We start from the raw sequence: 15,913 nt of genomic DNA on the forward strand, positions 1-15,913 counted from the left end.
GAGTCTACCAAAATTAGAGATGATGCCACAGCTCAGCACTCAGGACCTGGTAAGGGAGGCAGCTTGTCAACTGGAGCCAGATCCCTACACACAGCAAACCCAGATTTACACCAAAAGCCTATCGGTCTGCTCAGTGCTGCTGACTTCTTCTGTGAAGGAATCTTTGTCAGGGAGGCAAAAACGTTAGAAGAATCAGCTCTTCCCCCTCTGTCCATCTCTGTCCTGCTGCTGTGCAGATTCAAGTTGGCAGAATCAGCCAGTAAGCAAGTGCCAAACAATTTCTAGAGCATTCCAGGCTCACAGGAGGCAAGAGCCCCGTAGTGCCTTAGGAAAGAGGCTTTTAGCAGTGCCACCACAGACTGGTGTGCTGAAGAGTAGCTCAGAAGTATTTTTGATTGTCCTTTGCTATGTAGCTTTGTTTTACCCTTGCAATTACTCAGGTGGAAAGACAAGCTCCTGTACTTATGGCAGAAGACACACATGTACATGGCACAAATACAGTTGGAACACGCCCAAGCATTGTGCCCAAGCACTTGTGCCCTTCTAGACCACCTGAAGCAGCACAAGCCCATTAGCTGCACTGTCCTGCTGCTACAGTGGATTTAACATCCTCCCCAAATGACTGGGGGCTGCAAGAGGACATTAACTGCAGGTTATATATGACCACGGCATCCCTCTCACCAGCCTCTACTCTCCAAGAGGCCATCAGCATGGCCAAGAGAAAACTGGAGCAAATGCATACCCAGACTTCCTGTGTGTCACCTTTCTGCCTGCAGCAGTCTGCAGGAACCTTTCAGGTGGGAATTTTCATGCTCTTAAGGCTACCTATGGTTTCTTACCTTACAACTCTATATTTTTCTTCTAAGTCTAAACCTTTAGCATCCATCATAACTTGCGGCAGAGAGGATATTTCATGCCACACTGCTGAATCCTAGAGGTAGCAAGGCAATCAAGTTCCTTAGTCCCAAACCTCCTGGTACCTGGACTTCTTCCTGTATCTGTTTTAAGCAGGTGAAGTGATAGCTAGCTAGCTTTTAGCTAGCTAGCTTTTTTTGGTTGGTTGGTTGGTTGGTTGGTTGGTTGGTTGGCTTTTTGATTTTTTTTTCCTTTCTTGAGATTGTAAACTAATATTATGCTGAGATCTGCTGTCTCAAAGCTATTTTCTAATCTGTCCTGCCACCTAAACCCTGTGAAGGGCGGCTGAAAAGGACCTTTGGGTCTCTACCCACCCTGACACTTGGAATGGGACTACTGGCAACAGTAGATCAACAAAATTATAATCTTGTCTAGCTGAGTCCTGAAAATCCCTGAAAAAGATAAAGATGTCAAAGGCCACAAGTCTCCAACACATTATCTTTCCATGAAAGACAAGAGTATGGGGAAAAGTCAGATTTTCACAAAGAGGTTCTGTTACTTAAGAATGATCAGATAGGGATGAATGGATATAAAGTGCAGCCCTGTGGAGAAAGACTTGGAGTGCTGGTGGGTGAAAAGCTGGACATGTCTCATCAGTGTGCACTTACAGCCCAGAAACTCAACCGTATCTTGAGCTGCATCAAAAGAGAAATGGCCAGCAGATCAAGGAAGGTGATTTTCCCCCTCCACTCTCACAAGACCCTACCTGGAGGTAGTCATGATCAGTACCAATCTTTGCAGCAGGTACATCTCAGAAAGAGCTGGCTAGCACTCACAGAAGCAGCAGCAAGGCCATGGAACACCAGAAGAATTTGACTGAAGTTCAAATAAATTCTAGCTTCCAAGCACAGAGGGTTATTCCACTAAGCCTTAAAGCAGAAGCAAACCATCTCTGTAGGGATGCAACTTCCAATTATGCATTGTTCCCTGCAGCCTACATGCTAGGTTCATTATTATTTTCCATGTTTGTTATTCAACTACCTGATTTTAACAAGAAGAGAAATTCTAGGAGATATGCAAATAATTCTGCAACATTCATATTAGAAGTGTGTTAACAGAATACAAAAGTTATTAAGAAGCTCTCTGCATAATTATACTCTTCCTTGCCTCCAGTTTGTAATAATTTATGAAAGAAAATTAGTTTCTTGTAATAGACACTCAATCTTGCCAGAAGAAAAATTTTGTAAATTATCTTTTCTTCTGTTTAAAATCTAATTTCTACAATTTTCCCTTATTTAAAGACTTGTCTCTAAAATTTTACTTAAATAAGGCAAAATGAAGTACTCTCAGTAGAAAACTGTAAGTAAATGAAACAAAATGCTCTGAGAATTGAGGAGACTGACACCAGTTTCAAATATGACTGTCACAATGAGAGTCAACAGAGCACCATTATTTTACTTTCTCCTATTTTTTTCTAGGATAGAACACATATGACTGAGTTCATATTACTGTCAGAGAAAGGCAACTGAAGTGATATTTACCCAAATGGTCCCGTTCATGGCATTTGTTTGAGATCAAGTGCAACACACCAATGATCATGGAATTAACATTAAATATGCTGGAAAATACATCAGTGTAGAGAATGTTTTTTAGGGGGCAGCTATTCTCTTAGGAGACTTGATGACAGTACACACATTTAGATCTTGTTGTGCATGAGTTGTTCAGGAGAAAGCTGGTCTGGCCTACCAGCAGGTGGAACACCGAGCTCTTCCTTGGTTCATGTTGTTCAGGCTTTTTTTTCAGAGCAAGAGCTTTCCATTTAACTGTTTAGAGGAACTTATAAGATTCACAACCTGAGAGCTAACTTCTACTCTTGGTTTTGCTTTCTTCACCTTTAGCTGGAACCCTTCCGTTTGAAAAATCACAGTTTTGATAAGCAAGGGAACCCACCCCAAGCATAACTCTCCAGTATTTAAGCCCCTTACGATCCTTCCCCCAGGATGGCCAATCCAGCAACCATCCCACCAACAGCAAGGTAACAGAAAGACACCCTCACCTCAAATGACTGAATAGGCAAAGCTGGGGCAGAAAGTTGGGAAAGCTAGGGAAGGAGATCAGGCAGAGAGAAATAACTCTCTACATGCTTCACCAGTCACAAAACGTTTTGATTAGGTGTCTTGCTTAAAACAGCCAAGCCAGAGGCCTTTGTGTGAAACATGCCTTGTGTTGGGTAGTAATCACAAAGGTGTGCACGGAATGAAAATCTGAAACTGCAATCAATTTGCAGAAGTTACCTGGAGTAATAAGAACATACTAAGTAGATGATAAAATAACCTCTCTATGATGCCATGTAGGCAGGGCAAACTGTCAGAAAGGAAAAAAGCCATACTTGAAAGGACTCAGAGGTTGACTCAGACAGGAAAGGTGTGTGTGATGCCTGTGTATGTACCTGTGTGGAACGTATCAAAACACCTTCCAGGTCTAACCCCAGCTCATATGCAGGAGTACAGGTCATTTTACAAGAAGTTCATACCCTACTGTTTAGGAAACTGCATAAAAACATTTGCAAAGTCAGAGCCTGTGCAAAGCCAACCTCTGGACTTTGCAAAGCCGACCATTCTTATCGGTACTGCGTGCGTATTTCCAATCTCCCTGCACTGCCTAAGACACTCTGCAATCAAAGCACAACACTAACGAGCTGAAGGCATGTGGGGAAGCCTGGGGAACGGTTAAATCACAGCCTGCGCACCCCCCCCACCCCCACCCCCCCAATTAACTGTGCTGCCCACCTGCACAACTCTGACGAGAGGTTCCTGCAGTGCTCAACCCCGCATCCCCGCCGTAGCGTACTAGTCGTGAGCGTCCCCCGCGGCGGCCTCGCGCTCCGCCTCGTACCCGTTCGGCCCGGCGCCGCTCCCGTTGGCTCCCGCGCTGCGCGGCCGTTGCGCCTCAAGTCGCCCCCGCCGCCGCCCCGTCGCTGCTCAGTTCACGTCGCTGCTCAGTTCACGACATGGCGCGGCCGCTGGCGCTGCTGCTGCTCGTCCTCCTCGCCGGTACCGCGCGCACTGCGCCGGGGCACTGGAAGTCGAGGGAGGGGAGCCGGTGCCGGGGAAGCGGGGTACGGGCTGGTACCGTGCTCCGGCCAGTTCCGGCCCAGAGAAGGGGAAACCTGAAGCGGTGTCGTGCCCCGACTGGCTCCGAGGCGCAGCGGCGGAATCTTAGCCGGGGGTGGGCACCAGCCATCCGGAGGCAGAGCGGGGAACCGGCACAGGATGGTGCTGGACGGCAGCCGGTCAGGGCCGGGACCGGGACAGCAGCTGGTCGTGGGGGTCCTGGGACCGGAATGGGACAGCCGCTGATCGGGGGATGCCGTGATCGGATAGCGGCCGGTCGGGGTGTCCCAGGAGCGGACAGAGACTGGTCAGAGGGTGCCGGGACGTTGCAGTGTCCGGTCGGTAACAGCCAGGGCTGGTCCCGCGGAGGTCGGGGTGATCCGTGCGGGACCAGGCGCCGCTAACGCTGCTCGCTCTTCACAGGGCTCCTCTCGTGTCCCGGCGCCACGGCCCGCTACGCGGTGAGTGCCGTCTGCCCCGCTGCCCTCGCTGCGTCCGGCCGGGCCTCCCCTTCCCCAGACCCCCGGGGCCCACGCTGGGCGTCTGCGCCTGCCCTGGCTCCGTAGTCCCGGCGCTGAGTAGGGATCTCTTCCCCACAGCTGAGGGGCCCGGGAAGCTGCTGGCTCCGCAGCACAGAAGCAATGGCAATGCCCACCTCTTACCATCTCCATCTGCACTGCCCTTCATGGGCCTTGCTGTCCCTCTGTGGGGCACAAATATGTTCTGACACCACAGCTAAGCCGTGCAGGCAGTAGGAGCCAAGCCTCAAGTGATGGATTCCCATAAAAACATGAAAGATAATGCGGCACTTTAAAATGCTGTGCCAGCTCCCATTGGACACCTTTTCTCTGTGTATGCCAGGATTCTTCAGAAGCTGAATAGAAACCTGTTTCAAACTTTTGTACCTGTCTTCCATAGCCTGACTGCGCCAAGTATGGGAAGTATGCATGTCCAAGGGACTACCATCCAGTCTGTGGCACTGATGGAGAGACCTACGGAAACGAGTGTGTGCTCTGCCTTGCTAACAGGTAGTCAGTTCTGTCTTTCCCTTCCCTATATGCAAGCAGAACATTCACTCTGACATTCCAGATAACTGATAGCTAATTTGCTGGCTTTGGATCATTTGCACTGTTGCACTGCAGTTTCAGCAGTGAATCCCTTGCAACAGGTTTTATCATACCTGTAAATGAGTCAGCTGGATGTACTGAATATTTGTATTAGTAATTCCTGAGAAGGAGCATTCATACAATGCCATACCACCAATAAATATATTGCCAGACCCTTCCACATTTTCCATCAGAAAACATGAAAGATCCCACCCAAAATGCAGCTTTACATATAAAATATTTATGTTTAAGATCCAATCTCCTGTACTTAGTTTCACAAAGAAGAGTAAGGATGCTAAATGTTAGGAGAAAAAACTATTTTGCCTTCTGGGTGTCTAAAGATCAAGAAAAAGACTGCCTGATATTTGAGAGAGGAGATTTTATTATTTAATAATGTAATAATTTTTTAAAATTGAAGACACAGAGAATCAATATCTAATGAGCATTATTACTCCCCATTACAATTGACTGGAAACCTTTATAAAGCAGTCTCTCAATACAAACTGGGAGGAACTGTCGTGAATAGAATTTTGATAGTAAAAGGCAATTTATATTAATGAAATAAAAGATCTTCTGTTTCCAGCAGAAGATATAAGTGAGAGTAGCAGAATAGAAGTGAGGGAAACTTACAAAATTGCAAACAGATAGATCTCAAGAAAGGGAAGGCTGAAATGTGTTTCTGGCTTTGGGGCAGAGGAAAAATTAATTCTGACCAGATGATCTACAAAATTCAAATGGCCAAGATAAAAGGAACATAGGAAAGTAAGGAAAGTAACAAAGGTATCAAATGTCACTCACGGTAATATGTAAAGTGCTGAAATGTGTCAAGCAGATCTGCAGAGTTTGGTAACACTTTCACCAGAGCACAGCACAAACTACCCAAGTAAGCAACAAATTGGAAAGATGATTGGTAAACCTACAGTTAGAAAAAAAAAGATGTTATTCAAAATTCACACAGTAAAATCTGTTAAAAGGGAAGAAAAGAGGTTCTGGCATGTTATGTATTAGGAGCCTACCCATCCTTCCTGCCTCAAGTGATGTTGGAGTAAGTTATTAAGTGATTGGCTTTGTACATAGCCAGAGTTAAAGAGGAATGTAAGCAAAACTGATACAGATTTGTCAGAAATAATCCAATCATATCCATGAGATTTAGTTTTTTGGCACGAAACTGGCCAAACAGAGTAGAAGGAAATAGAAGTATTGGTGCATGACATTAATAAGTCATTGGTGCATGACAGTAATACCTTCACTTGACATTCACATAACCAGACAAATTATTAGTGCTGAAATTGTTAAAGAATGAAGTCAGAAGAAGTTTGAAATGCTATGGTTCATAAGCAGTGACCAGCATTTTACATTTGAAAGAGCTATTATATTTTATGTAATAAAAATTGCAAAATGGCATAGATATGGTGATCTGTACAGGATATTATAAAAATTCCCATGGATCTGGAGAAATTGAGTGAAATCAATACATTAAAACACAAAGAGAAATGCTGATTATCACCCATAGAGAGTGAAAATCCATATTATGGGGATACAGACGGGAGAGTGTCTCCTGATCTTAACAGTATCTTTGATCCTTTCAGAGCAGAAGGATGGGCTTTGAGATCCAGCCTTACGTTTCTAGGACGCTTAATTTTTTAGGTATGATCCCTGAGTTCCAGATGGATGCATGGCAGATTCCTAAATACAGCACTGAAGACAGAACAAAGGGCTCTGCAGTCAAATCTGCTGCTTATTTCAATTCCTTAAGTAATTCCTTAAGTAATTCCTTAAGTAATTCCTTAAGTAATTAGTGATGAGGCTTATGTCTTTTTAGTATAAGATGCAAAAGTAAGTGTTTTGTGTGATATATGGGATTAAATCCAACTATACACACAAGATAGAATTTTGTCTCAACCATCTTTTTTTGCTGGCTTCTTACATGCTCAGAAACATATACTTTGGTCTGGAGAGACACAGGGTGGTAAGATACTCTGCTGATGGTTTTTCTTTATAGTTCAGTAGTTGGCATGTTTTGGGACCTTCTAGTTCAGTCTGGAGTTGTTCTAAAGTGTTTGACTTGGCATGAATACAACACGGATAAAACATTTTTCTTTATTGGAGGAATTTCAGCTTTGAAAAATTGTCCATAGTCATAAGCAATGGTCATTCCACTCCAAGTAAACTAAGGTACAGTCTGACACACTTCTTAGGAGGACAGAACAAAGAGATTTTTCTGCCCTATTTAGCAAGCTGCATGACCATTTGCTGAAATAGTGTAATGTGGTGATATAGAAACAGATATAGGTACACATCCAGTACTAAATTACAAAACAGTCACTTCTCAATTACCTTGGAGTGATTCTCAATGGCCAACTTGCATGTTTGTTCTAGCCCATATTTAACCCCATGAAGGAACTTTTTTAGAGGGAGTTGTACTTCCTGATGGCCAAGACAGTACTGTTCATGAGCTCTTTTAGCCATGAAGGACTGTGTGGGCACCTGGAGAGCCATGTGTGAATCGAGTGCTGCAAGAAGAGGTTGCTGCAGTTGATCCATGATAACATGAGACACCTGGAGCAAAGGTGCAGCACAAACCCTCCTCATCCTGACTTTGCAGTGAAACTCCTTAACTGTTAAGACCAAAGTTGGTTTTCTACCTACATTCTTTTTTTCTTTTAAAGCATAGATTTAATCTGTTCTTAAGTGGGTGCTCAAATGCAAATTCCAGGTCTCTTCCACACTCAGTATCCAGTAGCAATGACAACATCTGATCTTAATTTAAACCTAATCTGACAGCAGCATGCACTCTTTGGAAATAGATTCAGCAGCTTGAGCTGTCTCTTCAGGATTTAGTGTAAGGGCCAAGTCCTTCAGCCAGAACTTCTCTTTACATCTTTACTGGTGTTTTACACCCCCTGACCTTGATTTTGCCTTTTTGATCTGTTCCACTACCTTCTGGTTAAAAGATCTGTGATAAAGCTATTAGTACCTGCTTTTGGGTAAACATAAGTCTCTTGAATTTCAGGAAGAGTAAACCAGCTTGATTCTATTAAGATAGAAAACAAACTGGTGATCTGGGACAGTTTGTATTCTATTACTTTCTTTTTCCATGTGCACTTGCTTGGTAAATTGAGATTTGTAAATGGAGCATCCCAAAATACTGTGTATAGGACTTGCAGAAAAACCAAACCAATGTTTCCCAGCTAAGGCGTACTCGGCTAAAATTTCCTTAAAGAAGATTTCAGCATTCAGAGAACCACACATTCAAAATTTAGTGAGGCCTCAGATGCAGAGGTGCATCAGGATTCACACCCTTCCCACTGAATTCCCCTGTGAAAGGGGGAAATATTTTAAGCATTAGAACTCATTCACACCTCAGAGACTGCGAAGTTTAACTTGCATTAGTGCTTTGTAATGGACATGTTAGTCCTCATGGTGCAATTTGTCATGTGGTTTGACAGTTCTCAGATTTGCAGATGGTTTTACCAGGTTTTTAAAAGTAACAAAGCCTGTGGTAAGTTACTCACTCTGTATGTGATTCATATATTTTTGCATCATGGTTACTTTGTGGTAATGCTTGCAGTAAGTTACGGAATTAATGCATCACAGTATTTAATTGAACACATAGAAAGACATGAGAGAGTCCACTTTACAAAATGTGTCTGTAAAATTGAAGTAGTGTTCCTCTTCTAATATATTTTTCTTCTGTTTGCAGTGAAGATCACACAAATATAGAAATTCTCCGAAAGGGACATTGCTGATATGAGAGCTGGCCACTTTTCAAGAAAATAAGAGGGTCACAGATAATCCAAATGGAAACAATGCCATAAGTATACCTTCTATGTAGCCTGTCTTAATAAAAATATTTATTAATAAACAATAAATATTTGCATATTTAAAGCATGTTTACTGTATTAAAAGCAGTGATTGTAAACATATCCATAGTACAGTTGTATCCTGAATCCTGATTTGTTTTCTTACTAAAGATGGATCATAGGAAAGAGATGTTCTGACTCTATACCAGTAGGTCAGTTGTCCAGAGAAGGGATTGAGTGGACCAAATAAGTGAATGGGTACCAAGTACCCAATGGGTGCCACAGCCTTGCCTGGGATCAAGGAGGCCCCAGCATCTCTGTCAAAGGCAGTGTTCTTTGGTTCTGGGATATTCTGAGCCCACAGGTGCCAGTGACCTCTGGAGAGTCACTGGAAGAGTTTCCTGTGGTGACTACCAAACTGGTGATGGCCACCTGACATGTACCAAGCCTCTGCCTCTGGCTCCCTACCTGCAGGTCCAGCTGGTGAGGGACAGTGACCTGGGCATCCTCTGCTCTTGCTGCAAGTAAGGGCTGTTTTGGAATGCTGGAGACATGGGCAGGGGTAATGCACTGCCCTCCAGGTCCCTGTCCCTCTGGGCACTGCTCTCTGGGGACATGATGTCACCAGCCTGGCTGGCACCCAAGAGCCACTTCCTGTAGCAAACACCAAAGCAAAATTGGGAAGCTCAAGACTCCTGTGAAGGGGTGCACTCCAGAGTTGCTTTGGTGGGCCTTCCCATAGGGAGGGTGTGCAAGAACTGAGGTTTGGTCCTCTCTTTGCATTTGTCATTGATATGAGCACATACCTTAAGTTTGTTCCTTTCTATTCCACTGAACAGTTTTTTGCAAGTTGATTGAAATTAACCATCCTACAGTGCTTGGCAATACACAGGTGACTTCTACCTTTGATCTCAGCCAAACAGCACCTGCTCTCCCCTTGGCCCCAGACAATGGCTTTGTCAGGCTTTCCTGGGCAGCAGCAGTGTAAGCAGAGATGTACAGCATATTTCATGCCTGACAAACATTCTCAGGTCAGTGACTTTGGGTTTGAAAAACAATATTGCTTTTGCCTTACAGTTCCTTTTAAGGGTCAAAACTATCCTTACCTTCCAATGCATGCCTGCTTTCATTTTTTTTTTAGGCAAAGACTAATCATGGATGGAGGAATGTCATGTGTGGCACAACTAGAGGGCTAGAAGCAAAAAAAAAAAAAACAAAACCAAAAGAGTAGTGTACCCCAGCTGGGTGTTTATGAAGCCTTATAGATCAAAAATATGGTGAATTTCAATACAATGGGTTTAATTATTTTAGGCCAAAGCTGTACATTACATTTAGGACCATGTTTAGAGCATTATCCAAACACTTATTGAACTCAAGACAGTCTTGGTGCTTCCTGTTCCAGTGCTCAAATACCTTTTTCCTAACATCCACCCTAAACCTCCCCTGACACAGCTCCATAACATAACTTAAAATAATATTAACATAATAATAACAGATTCACAGCATAATGCATAATACAGTATCACAGAAGGATGTTACTGTAGTCTTAAGACATCAACAACCTTATGGCAAGCATTCCCATTAGCTCATTACATGTGTGAGGCTAACAAGGAGTTATGCTAGCTGAATGGCATGACTGTGAATCAAGAAAGGCTCCTTTTGCTGTCTCAGCTCAGGTGGTTGAACAATATTTTGATTGGTTAGGATTTTATTATATTTTCTAGCTTCACAGGATCAGCAGAGTCCTGATCTCACTGGGAGGAGAATGTGCAGCCATCCATATAGATCAAAGGAAGGTCAGAAGATGTCTTACTGGCTTTTGCTAATGAAATGTGGAGATGAATGGCTTTCTTTTCCCCCGTGGCTGAGTTACAAGAGCTTTTTTAAATTGATTAAGTTCCCAACTCTCCCTCCTATGGAATTTTAATTCTTTTTATATTTGTCCAGGAAATGTGTTTTTAAAAGTTCTCTGAACTCCACATGCTGTTGCTCAGCAGGCACAGTGTGTGTGTTTTCTGGGACAGCTGAGCTCCAGCTCCCAGTTTAGCTGTGGGTAGTTTGGAAGTGCTCAGCCCCTTGCTTCAGGCACCCTTAGAAGGGTATGCAGGCTTTCTCCACCAGAGGCATAACTGGTTAGTAACAATGGTATCTGCAGGAAAAGAGAAGTCTCTCGTGGGTGACACAGGACCATGAGCAAAAGCAGAAGGGAAAGCCATGTCTGAATCCTGTGGGAGACAGTCAGTATGAAGAGCTTGGACTTGTGGATTTCCAGCTTGCTCTCTAGGCGGCAGCATTTGTTTTCTTTTAAATCTCATTTTCTATTCTCTGTATGAAAGGGATTTTATTAATCATTATAGTTTGAATGCATAAATGTTCTGTTAGGAGCTGTTTGTTTTCAGCTGTATTATTAGTGTCATTAATACATGGTCAATCTCATTTACTTGGCAAATTTGCTTTTTTAATTTGCTTTTTCCTGATCATTAAATCCAAGTATGTTATTTTTGGAGGAGACTCCGTGGTACACAATTTGGTAGAAATGTTGACTCACAAGTGAAGCTGTGGCTTCCATTGCCATGTGTAGGATTGCTCTGGCTTCTGTCTTAGCTTTGTGATTTTCAAGTTGGTCATGTAGCAACTGCTTCACTTTCTAAACTCTAAACATCTATAGAAGTAGTGTGGGTTTCTGGGCAGGGAATTCTTAGCTAGATAACCTCAGGAAAAAACCCCAACTTTTATCTGTGAAAGTGCCTCATCTTTACATCAAGGAAAAATTAACCCTTGTAAGTGCTTCTACAGTCAACTGATGAGAAATTATGCAAGAATCTGATACATGTGTTTAATTTTACCTTTTAAGCAGTTCTGAATATTTCTTCCTGAAATTAGGTGCCAAAGTGTTTAGAGTTGACCTAAAGCTGTTCCTACATAAGTTAGTCTGTTCCAGCTTCCCCAAAAAAATCCTACTGTGAAGCACTCTGGAGTAGAGAATAGGGCTGGGACTGAGGTCTTTAACTTGTCTAGTAATATCTGGTGTCACTGTAGATTCTGTGGGATATTTGCAGCAAGCCCCAAACTGCTGCGCTGGAAGGGCCTGGGTTTTCTGGAAGTGTTTTCTTATCTGCCAGTTCCTGTCAAATATTTTGTATATCCAGCAATTTTCAGATGTCTGTAAATGGATGCTTGAAGTGAACCCTCTCTCTTCATTTGAAGAACATCTGTCAAAGAGGAGTGGCTTCTGTAGGAGGCTTTGGGGCTGTTGTACTGTAGCTATCTGCATGCACGCTCTTACCTCCTGGTAAGCTTTGGGAAACTCTAAGTAGCTTGCTTCTCTCCGAATTTCTAAAAATCAGCTTTGCATTTACATGAGATGCATAGCTTTTCTTGCCCTACACTGTCTCTGCCTTCCCTAGATCTATGGCAGGAAACATAAATACAGCTGGATGCACAAAGATGTAGTGAAATGTGAGGTTGTGAATGAGAAGTCACACCAGTGGTTAAGTTTATCTGCTAAGAATCAGAGAATCATATAGGTTGGAAAAGACCTTTAAGATCATCAACTGTAAACCTAACACTGCCAAGTCCCACTAAGTTGTGTTACTAAATGTAAATCCTGACAATCAAGCAAAATGCACATTGTGTCCCTGGTGCTTTCTCTGACTGTCGACTTGCCCTCTGCCCACATGATGCATTCAATCCCTGTGGCCTGATCATTGATAAAGACATTAAATAGGACTGGTCCCAACACTGAGCCCTAGGGAACCCCACTAGCGACCAGCTGTATGTAACTCCATTCACCAACACTTTCTGGGTCCTGCTAACCAGACAGTTGTTTACAGGGCAAACAGTGCACCCATCCATGCCATTACCAGCCAGTATCTCCAGGAGAATTTAGGGATCTGCAACTATAATCAAAGTTTAAAACTTGACTATCTATTGAGAGCTAGATAGTATTCAGGTCAGAATCAAATGGGACAAAGCAATAAGCAAGTAATTTCCATGGATAAGCCAAAGTAAAGATTTCCTAAACTCTGGGCATAAGGGTCTGTAAACTCCTAGTACCACCTGTTGCTATGTCACTGAGTCTGAAAAGAGGGAAAACCTACCTCTTTTGGGGACTTCATCCACTCCTACACAGAGAAAGAAGGATATCTTTTTTAAAAGTTGTGAGAAGAGGAAAAGGAGGTTTTGAACTCTGAATAGAAAACTGTTTCGGTTCATGAGGAGGGAAAAAAAACATTTGTTGTCCCCTGACAAACATTGCCTTTAGACTCTGCCATGCATGAGTAAGGCAGAAAACCACATATAAGTAATAATAGGCTAGAACAGGGATCTTTTACACATGCAAACAATTTGTTAAATACGAGCAAAAATTTATGTCCCATAAGGAATATTAGAACAGGAACACATTGGGGTTTTAGGAATACCATTCTTCAAGATGTTCACAATTCTGCTGCTCACAATCCTAAGTCACCTGATCTAGAGGGCCTTGCTTGGAGCAACAGGTTGGACTAGAGACCTGGAGAGGTCATTTCCACTTCACTTATTCTGCAGTTTGCAATAGAACAAACTGGTGCATTTGCAACCAGCACATGTGCTGCCCAAAGTCGGGTGTTATCAGAACGACCAGAACCACCCTAACATGTCTGACTACTTATGAGAAAGTACCTCAGTTATCTGGAGTGCTGTGTGTAAGTGCTCAGCAAAACAATGCCTCTGAGCCTTCAGCCTAACTTTCCATCTCTTGCATTCAATTTCCTTGGGTAAAAACGTAATGAAATTAGTATTTAGGGTCAACAGTCTGCCATTAGGGAGTGATAAGAGTACTTTCTTCAGAACAGATAAAACACTTTCAGAGACTCAAGAAAGCCCCAGGTCTGGAGAAATGACAGGACTAAAAAACCTCTGGCAGAGACCAGTAGGCTGTGAGCAGTTACACACCAGGTGTCTCCTGTGTGTCCCTACTCCTAGGTCACCAACATTTCCAGTGCAACAGCAGGCTGGGCATAGAGAGCAGAGATGGCCTCTTGTGTATTTTATTTTCCCCATGGCTCATATTTACCATGGTCAGGCACACAAGTCAGCAATCTATTTCTATGCACAGAGCAGGTGAATGAGCAGAAGAGGTTAGAATTAGTATCTTGCTAAAAGAGTATCTGCTATGTGAAGTATATTTAAAGGGAAGCAGGCTCTGGAAATCCCTGACAGTCTGTTCCAGTGTTCCCTTGCCATGCAGACAGGCCTGTGCTGGACAGCAGGAGTAGCACAGGGGACTCAAATCTCTGAGCAGGGCTTTATGCAGCCAGGCCAGAGACGTAAGAAACAGGAGATATGGCCCTACATAAAGCCCTCCATGGAGAAGATTTTACTAGCCAGCACTAGGCCTAGGATGAGAAACAGCCTTTGCAGAAGGGAAAAAACTCACCCAGAGAAGCCAACAGAGTGGCTGTGTATAGCACCAGCCAGCCAAGAGACAGGCACATAGACACTTGGAGCAGCATGACAGCAATCCCAGACAGTGCCAGAAGCTTTCCTTCTGCTTCCAACAGCCTCAGATTGGCAGTGAGCCTCCAGAACCTGCCCTCACCGCTGATGGGAGCTGTGCCCCCAGCCCTAGGTGTCCCCCAAACCACTTCCCTCCAGCAGGACAAGGTGCTAAAAGATGTGCTGTGACAAGAGTGTGACTTCCCTAAGTAGTGGTGCAGGTACAGATTCGTTAGCTCTGGTTTCTTAGGTTGTTTGTGCTTGTTTCAGCCTGCTGGGCTCTCCCATGGGTTGAACACTCTCCAGCTGCTTGCCTGTGCAGTGCTGCACCCTGGTCCCGTACTCCTTCCCTGGACAGCACCCCCATTCACCAGCCCAGCCACCATACCCTGAGAAACATGTCAAGGGCACCCTCCTCCATCCTGGAGCCTCTCTGTCAGGCACACTAGACACAACCAACCCTCTGACAGTGGAGTGCCTGAGCAGGGGGAGGATTCCAGGGGCAGGGGATGTCACACTGAGGATGACCTGCTCTCTGGGGTGTCAGAGCAATGAGGAAGGCATCTGTGAGTGCTTCTGTTGTGCTCACTCAGATGTCCCCATGCTCAGCTGTGTAGAGAAGACTGTGGGCTAGCATCCCTTTAGCGCCAGCTTCCCAGGAGCCCTCTTTAGCTACTAGGTTGCTAAAGGGAACAAAAATTTTAAAGTTAATTGCTTAGGGCCCTTGAAGCATCTCCTTGACACTCAGCAGGTGGAGCAGAGTCTCCATTATATTCCTTCCCTGTTCATTGTCACTCTGCAAGTCATTCTAGTTGTCTGGCAGTGCCACAGTGCACCACAGGTACCACAGGGGCTGTGGTGTGTGTCACCCAGAGATAACCCATCCTGCTCATTGCCTGTGGCAATGCCCCAGCAGCTGGTGGCACCAGAGCCACCTCTTCACAGTTGCCTGCCCAAACTGGTCCAACAGAAACCACAGGCTGCCAGCTGCATGGCAGTGCTGCCATGAGGTGGGCACAAGAGTCAGGCACCTGTGGGCTCCCTGGCATGGGACAGCAAAGGGGAAAATGTGGTCCTTGTCCCTCATGGTGAAGACTGAGGAAAGTCTGGGACAGTCAGCACCCATGTTTGCCCTGCTGAGACCCTCGAAGTAGGTCTTCAGGAGAGCGTTCCTGCTGCAACTAAGAGGGCCATGTTGATTGCAGGCAAGTGTTTGGCCAGAGCTCAACGCTGCTCTAGGGAGGGATAAAGTCCCTTAATTGACCTTCAAGTATTTGACTTGATGTATTTGATTACTGAAGTATTTCAGTCAGGACCTCCAAAACCAGGCAGCTTCAGCCTAGATATTCAGAACAGAACAGATTTCAGCAGACATTTTCCAGCCTGCCATCTCCCTGACTTGCTCCCTAGAAAATGCACAGCCATCCAAGTCTGTGGAAGGGCACTTGCACATACCCCTTGCACATACCCCTTGCACATACCCCTGGCACTCCCAGGGTAGAGAATGGATCTACAGGTCTACTCTGTCCTACTCTCTTGCTGTTTCTCACCAGTCCCA

General features: G+C 44.3%; 1 protein-coding gene across 1 annotated transcript; it reads left to right on the top strand.

Annotated features, from left to right (window-relative positions):
• The first annotated feature begins 3,865 nt into the window (after positions 1 to 3,865).
• On the top strand, positions 3,866 to 8,823 carry SPINK2 (serine peptidase inhibitor Kazal type 2). The gene is made up of 4 exons (XM_062492852.1): positions 3,866 to 3,908; positions 4,392 to 4,429; positions 4,887 to 4,996; positions 8,778 to 8,823. Exons 1-4 carry the CDS (start codon positions 3,866 to 3,868, stop codon positions 8,821 to 8,823), a joined length of 237 nt encoding a protein of 78 aa, XP_062348836.1.
• Positions 8,824 to 15,913: the final 7,090 nt, after the last annotated feature.

The sequence above is a fragment of the Cinclus cinclus genome, chromosome 5 (assembly GCF_963662255.1).
Source record: "Cinclus cinclus chromosome 5, bCinCin1.1, whole genome shotgun sequence".
Classification (NCBI taxonomy): Eukaryota; Metazoa; Chordata; class Aves; order Passeriformes; family Cinclidae; genus Cinclus; species Cinclus cinclus.

Excerpts from the sequence above, each read along its gene's own strand:
- SPINK2 (XM_062492852.1), top strand. The coding sequence starts at position 3,866 with ATGGCGCGGCCGCTGGCGCTGCTGCTGCTCGTCCTCCTCGCCG. Across the intron at positions 3,909-4,391 it reads GCTGCTCGTCCTCCTCGCCG|GGCTCCTCTCGTGTCCCGGC; the intron begins GTACCGCGCGCA and ends CGCTCTTCACAG. Across the intron at positions 4,997-8,777 it reads GTGCTCTGCCTTGCTAACAG|TGAAGATCACACAAATATAG; the intron begins GTAGTCAGTTCT and ends TTCTGTTTGCAG.